Source organism: Zerene cesonia, chromosome 22 (assembly GCF_012273895.1).
Source record: "Zerene cesonia ecotype Mississippi chromosome 22, Zerene_cesonia_1.1, whole genome shotgun sequence".
In the NCBI taxonomy this organism is placed as follows: domain Eukaryota; kingdom Metazoa; phylum Arthropoda; class Insecta; order Lepidoptera; family Pieridae; genus Zerene; species Zerene cesonia.
Genome location: NC_052123.1, coordinates 2,953,399 through 2,961,103, shown reverse-complemented (window position 1 = coordinate 2,961,103; position 7,705 = coordinate 2,953,399). Strand labels below are relative to the sequence as shown.

General features: G+C 33.0%; 1 protein-coding gene across 1 annotated transcript in view; it reads right to left on the bottom strand.

Moving 5' to 3' along the window:
- Positions 1 to 7,364, bottom strand: part of LOC119835956 — an 11,272-nt gene extending 3,908 nt beyond the window's left edge. The window contains exons 1-6 of the mRNA XM_038361088.1: positions 7,079 to 7,364; positions 5,710 to 5,857; positions 3,032 to 4,137; positions 2,540 to 2,708; positions 1,954 to 2,126; positions 687 to 805 (exon numbers count right to left, since the gene is read on the bottom strand). Coding sequence (XP_038217016.1) covers positions 687 to 805; positions 1,954 to 2,126; positions 2,540 to 2,708; positions 3,032 to 4,137; positions 5,710 to 5,857; positions 7,079 to 7,153 — 1,790 coding nt within the window. The 5' untranslated portion in view covers positions 7,154 to 7,364. The remainder of the gene's footprint in view (positions 1 to 686; positions 806 to 1,953; positions 2,127 to 2,539; positions 2,709 to 3,031; positions 4,138 to 5,709; positions 5,858 to 7,078) is intronic.
- Positions 7,365 to 7,705: the final 341 nt, after the last annotated feature.

The following is a 7,705-nucleotide window of genomic DNA, read 5'->3' as shown; positions in this document are numbered from 1 at the left end:
GTAATATAATTTGTACATTATTGACACATTTATCACACCAATTGTTTAATTTTATATCATAATTTATTATTTTATATCACGCGATTACATATCGTAAAATAACTTCTTACTTCAAAACTTTTTACGCTAATTTCAATTTTAAATTAACAATAATTTAATCACTGTGTTGTTACATGGTTTTAGTAAACCTTTAGTATAATATTATAGTATATAGTATTATATATTACTCGTATTTATATTCCTTTTTGAATTTTCCTTTTTGAATTGAAGGTTCGCCTGACGCGTAAGCTGTAACCACTGCCCATAAACATTCGCAAAGATAGTGCCTTTACGAGTGCTCTGCCTGCTTTTGAGGGGAAAGGGATAAGGAAACTATTGTCGATTGAAAAGAAGGAATGGACTGAAAAGGGGGAAGAAAAGTAAACGAGCCTCTTGTTTCCCTACTCACCGTAAGAAAGCCAATAGCATAGCGCTATTTTGTATGGTACTTCCTAAAGCTGGCCAAAATTGTGTCGATTAAGGTAGCGAATAGAAATATTTTCCGTTTATACTATAAACATAACTATTAACATAGAAATATTAAAACTATTATACTAAAGTCGAGGTTACTTTCCGCAAATAAACGCTGGCGGATAACCTCGCTTGCTAATCCACACACCAATCTATCTCTCAAACTTTCCTCTAACCGCGTACCATATTCACATGTCTTCGACATTTTTTTTAGCACCGCTACGTACTCCGAAATTGTTTCATTATCTTTTTGCTTCCGTTGATGAAACTTATATCTTTCCGCGAGCTCGCTTGGCTTAGGTTGTAAATGACGTGTCATGATATCGGATATTTCTAGAAACGTCTTATTTTTCGGTCTGACTGGTGTACATAAATTGACCAGTAACTCGTAACTTTCTGTCCCCATAATCGTAATTAAGGTGGGGACTTGTAATTCTTCCGGTATTTTATTTACAATAAAATATTGTTCTAAGCGTTCCACGTACAAAGTCCAATCGTCTTGATGTACATTAAATTCCGAAATCTTACCAATCGACATATTGATTTAATAATTTAAATGCGTAGATTTTGTTCAATCCTCGTCGCCAATGTGATATTTCGGGAGTTGTAGTAAAACGAACTGTTCGGTGCCACGTTTTATTTCCAAGAGAGAGAGGCACAAAGGCGCGCGTACAGATTACAAAATATTTCGATGTACCCTCTATGCAAAGTTAACAAATACAGATTATACATACGTCACAATTACATCTATGTATTTGCTATGCTATATACTTATCTATATTAATTAAACATATATCTATAGTATACACCACCTACCTATACGCTTTCTATGTATTATTTCGTAGTTTTGGTGAGAGCCTGGAAGTGATGGCTCTGTAGCCATAAGGTCGCCTAGTGTGCAACTTGTATTTTTAGTCTGTACTTTTGATATATTTCCTATTGGTGTGTACAATAAATTTTTATTCATTCATTCATTCATTCAACAAACATAAAAATCAGTCGAATTAAGAACCTCCTCCATTTTTTAAGGTGGTTGAAAAAACGGTATATTTCTTGCTGTTTCAAAACCTTCAGGCAAAAAACTGACGAGTTATTGAATAGTTTCACTCGAACGTAGGCCGTTAATAATGTGGAGCCACGAATCCTACTAATCCTACTCATATCCTACTTCCTACTAATATTATAATTGCGAAAGTTTGTAAGGATGTGTGTGCGTTTGTTGCTCTTTCATGCAAAAACTACTGAACCGATTGCAATGACATTTGGTACGTAGACAGCTGGACAACTGGAATAACATATAGGCAACTTTTGATCCCGATATTTCTACGGGATACGGACTTACGCGGGTGAAACCGCAGAGCGAAGCTAGTATACTATAACTCTGAAAAAAAAATCTCATTTATATCTGAATTCAATGCTACATAACTACAAATAAAATCCAACCTGCTGGATATAAAATATCTTCTGCAAGTGGAGCAACAAGTCGCTGCGACAGTTGCACAGCGTCGCGTGCGACCGCGCCGCCAGCTCGCGCAGCGCGGCGCACGAGTCTCGCTTTTCCTTCAGCGCTTCCGTTCTGCGCGACAGTGTGTGGTAGTTCGTCATTAGTTCTGAGCCTGGGAATATAGAAAATACCTAAGAAAATGCTGATATATTGCACACAATTGGACGTGGTTAGAGCAGTTTTAATACAGCGCCATCTATCGGAATTTAAAAAGAAAAAAGAAAGAATGTTTATTTAACATTTAATATAATTTAATTTACAAATTTCGGAGTGATTCAAATGTGAAATAATCTTCCCATGGGAAGGGCATGTTGATGCCTTGAAAAGTAGCCTATATAACTCTATAGACACCAAACTGCCTGTAGGCAGTAGTCATACCTAAAAATTGCTTCGGCGTTGCGACGTGAAACAATGACAAACAAACACAACGCAATGGAGGTATGTAAGTAAGTTTTGCGTGATTAGCGAAAAAATTAACATAAAAACCACTAGCAATATTTTTGCATTTACCATTGGCCCACTCACCTACGTCTTGATTCTCTTCAAACAACTTAGCGTGTATCTCTTTCAGTCTTCTTATATTGGCCAATTTGCTATCTCTCTCATCTGATAGTATCAGTCGCTTGAAATGTAGTATTTCCAACTGCTTTGTTAACCTTACATGTTCTGATCTTTGATATGGAGAAGGCTTTGACTGAAATTCCAAAAAAAAAAACATTAAATTTTTTATCTTATTTTCTTAAACATAGAATTTAAAAAAGGTCATAATTATTGTTTATTTAATTAAAACTTTAATTTAAATTAATTTAAAAAAGGTCATAAAGGTTATAATTATTCACATAACAGTTTTAGATATACCTTGATCCAACAATTAGTCACTTTTTAATTTGTGAATCTTAAAAATATCACGTCATATTTTAACAAATAATGAAATTAATGAACGCCGTTTGATACCCAGGTGAGAAAAAATAATTAATTTACTCATAATGTTGGGCAGGATATAAGGAAAAGTCTCACCTTATACGAAAGCAAATCGTTTAATTTCAAAGTCAACCGCGGCCCATTTGAAACGGGCGACCTTCCTTCCTTTACCCTTCCATTTTTGACACTTAAGTCAGTCTGTGACGAAGACTTCTGCAGTGCTTCTTCATCAAGACAAGAGAAGAGATTTCTTTGAGATCTACTCCTAGATTTTAGTTTTTCTTCGAACTCCGGTTGCGTAATTGTGTCAGAAAGCGCAGACTTCTGGTATATCCTTTCTTTTATCTCCTGCACAGCCTCCTGGCGTTTCTTTATAGCGTACTGCAACAAATGTAGGTTTTGCAGTTTCGTCGCCGTGTAGCTCGGCCTTATTTCCGATTTGAGGAAATTCAAGGCGAGATATCGATACTTAGGAACGCCATCCGTCTCGTTTCTTAAATCATAACTTTCGGCTGTTTCGCTCAAATCTATCTTACTAGATAAATCCTCTTGAGATGCATTTATATCACAGTTATGTTCACTGGTCCTAAATTCTTTAACATCTAAATTATCCGGTGAATGCTCATATATATGATTGGTCTCTGGTTTTTTCCGTTCATTACTCTCATCTCTTCTTCGTTCAGTGGCTGCAATGTTCAGACTGGAAGACGTTCGCAATGTCGGAAAATTCTGTTTGAAGCCTTTATCTATTGGACTATGACTTTTAGAGTATTCCTTATCTATTTTCTTAGAATATTTCCCGGGTGATAATGACCGCGAATCTTTTATTAACTTATGACTCTGTACGAGTTTCTTGTCGAAAATTCTAGATACGTTAGTATGACCGGATGAATCGGACGAGAGAGATCCGTGCTCAATCTCATTTTCCGGAGGTATTATATCTAATTTGAGACTTTTGTAGGAACAAAAATACCCCCCATGCATTTGGAATACGAGCGTGTTGCTTTTAAAGCAGTCAGAGTTGAAATTTAAAGCTAAATTGGCCCCAATATATCTAAGACCACTGAAATAAACCCCCCACGTTTGGATAACTGTATCTTGTATTTGTTCGCATTTTTCTTCGTCTTCTTTAGATGATTGAGGTATTATATGACACCAAATTCTAATCACAACATTAGTTGAGGACATTCGTTGCGTTATTTCTGAAAATAAACGAGGAAGGAATAAAACAATTTGTATTATTAATATCTAAATTGTACGTATATATATTATGAGAGAATATTTTAAATTTTACGATATACTTTATTTTAAAATGGAGTAGATACAATTTTAAGCTTGAACATTGAAATAATAACTTGCTTGGATTTGAATGGAGGAGTTGTGATCAAATAACAATAATATTGAAGTAAACGTGCATTACACTGTTTTCAACACACACATATGCATTTCATAAATAAATTAAGTTTAACTCAAAACAAATAGATCATCATAAAACATGTATTGTTTGTTTGTGTTGAGATTCTCACGAGATTAAATAATATTGTGAGGATGTCATGCAATTCTCTTATCAAAATATTACGATACAAGTCGTTATTTGCAATGAATATTACGAAAGGCGATAACGTGATCTATATATTTCTTGATAGTAAGACAGATATTAGACATACAAAGAATATCATAAAAATAAAAACTGTCATATTAGTTTTTTCGATGCAAATTGCAATACAACTATGATTTTAAACAAAAAACTATACCGCTTAAATGTTAAATAATAAGACGATAATATATTTGACATTAAACTATAGTTTTATTAAAATCAACATAGAAATTTCGTATATCAGTTACTACAAGCTGCCAGACTCAAAAGACACTGTCAACTTATTTTGTGAACTACCAATACATATATTGTGTTCTATAAATTATGAGCTAATAAACTGATATAATATAAATAGGGAGAATTTATCGTAATATACTGGATAGTATGTTTGTTTATATTGTAATTATGAACTTTAATTACTTATTCTTACTCAATGACACATTGGAAAATGGTTATTTTTAAATTGATTACAAAGACAAAAACATGCATAATTTTTTAATAAATAAACGCAAATATTGCAGCTTGTATTTCCTGTAATGGTCCATCAATCCTTTTATGCAATTAACATTTGGCCTACATTCTAACATATTATCAATAAATGAGTCACATTATAACACAAACTTATATATTCTTGAACAGAATTATAACAAACTATGGATTAATTAAATATAAGTTACCTATATGTATAGTTTATTTTTTTACATAATGACTTTTTCGTTCTTTGACCGTAACATATCAATAATGAGTTAACGTTTGTTGTGGTAAATGACGGATCCCGACTCATATTACTATTAATTAAATGTGAAAGTAACTCTGTAACATATTCATGTCTACACCACTGAACTGATTTGAATGATATTGCTATGCAGACAGTTTGAGAATCGAGTAAGGAAATTGTATAGTTTTTATCCCGATTATCCCATGAGAACAGGAACTACAGAATGTAGGGGGGATCCTTGGACTCTCAATTTTTCGGGCGGAAAGGCAGTCTACACTAATATTACAGATAAACTTTTATGTTTTTCACACAAAAAGCACTGGACCGATTGCAAAAAATTCTTTCACCATTAGAACTTAGCTGCAACGTCCCTGAGTGACATAGATTAATTATATATGTACCACGGGCGAACCGCTAGTACTAAACAATTTTGTGAATGCTAGTCAAAACAATTAATACCTGAGTCAATCTCCTTCCACTTGGGGTGTGGGGAGGAAATCCGTTCACTCGTGTAGAACGGAGCTGACATTGTCGTGTGGTGTAAAGTCAAATAATAACTACATTGATGTGTGCACCATTCTGGCGGCCGTATATTGTAGCCAACGATCTGTAATTGTTGCATATAAAGTTTAATATAACATACATAATATAAAGAAACTAAACTTAGAATGTTAGAATTAAATCAAAATTTCATGGGGCTACATGGAAGACACTAGTTTTGCAAACAAAATATGAATCATAAAAATTGTTTCACCCAGTGTTGTAAATAAGAGTAGAATTGCGAACCTCCTCCTTTTTTTTTGGAGTTGGTTGAAAGGTTGGAGCATAGATAAACAAGCTTATTTTTAGTAAGGATGCAATTATTAATTGATCCAAAATTGTCCCATTCAATAACTGAGGTATTGTAATAAATCATTTTTCATCACAACTGTTTTAATTTCATTCAATCATTCATATATCATTGGCATGTGATTACATTATGGACTTATATTTGAATTGATTTGTAGAGGATTCACAAGGAGAATTGGCATATTACTAAAAAAAGAGGAATGGCTAAGGCCGTACACTATCATGGAATGTCAAATGTGACCTTTTTAGGCCTACTGGTTTAAGTTCGCGATAGTTGTACTCCTAGGTTTCCTGGTTCAATTGAGTTCAGCTCAACAGCAAGAAAAATTCTAAAAATTATACTCAAGTTGTTTGGATTATAGAAGCTAAAAATTAATATGAACCGATTTAATAATTGTATTTAATTAATTGTAATATTTTATTTCGAAAAACACACATAACTTTTTGAAATATTACATATTTTTAACTAACCTAGCAAAGATATGTTTTTAAACAGACAAATCTACTGCAACATGTGTTACAACATAATTTACTTCTAGAAATTAAAAACTTTTTAACAGATTTTAAACGCGATTTAAACATTATATTATTAACCCGACGTTTAGAACACTTTACAGCGAGTGTGGTCACGGGGAGTATCCCGTGACCACACTCCTTAAAAGTTTTTAATTTCTAAATTTATAATACTCGCGTAAAATCGAACACAAGAAAATACTATAATTTACTTCATTTAGTTATTTCACATCTCAGAAATCAAAAGCAGATTCTTAGAACATGTTTAAAAAAGCATCATGTAAATAAGTACTATAAGCATTGAACCATTTTGCTTATATTCATTTTATTTTTCAAGAGCATTCTTCACGTTTTAGACCCGTGATAGAGGCAGTTTTAAACGTCATTAGCATTGTAGGCGTTTGTTGGTAAATTTTCAATTGGGTTAGCAGTATAAATGATTCACGCAAATTTCTGTCGTTTTTACCTGAATTAAACTTCTTAATCGAAGCTGTTGAGTCGTTAGAGGCGTCCATTCCCTGCACCTTGGTCTCCCAAACATTTCTAAGCCTTTTTTGCGACACAAAAAGGGTCTAACGTTTTTCCATCTTCGATAAAACTAACTCGGTCAGAGTGAACACATATCTTATCTTTTCATACCCAGAATTGAAAACTAAAATTTCGTACTTGGAAAAGAATGCACTTCTTAACACAATAAATAAATAAAATGCATTGTATCATTGTTCAGCTGACTTCATCTTTCATTAGTGGACATCTGATAGTCTGACACAGAACAGTCATGTCAAATCGACATTTAAGTTTATTATGCCGACTACATACCAAGCTTTTTGACAGTTTACAATAAAATGAGGATATTTGTAAGAAAAACATCATTGTTACTATAGAATTATAAAAGTACCATATCTGTACGTATTTAAGAATGTATTTAATCGTTTCAATCACGATGTATTAAAAGACTGCGTGGAATCAGTGATATCCTAAATAGAAAGTTTAATAGAGAGAGGGAAAAAGTTATATTTGATAAATGACAGATACTTAAAAATTGGAATTATAACTTTGGATTTTAAAGGGGAAATAAAAAATAAAATTTTAA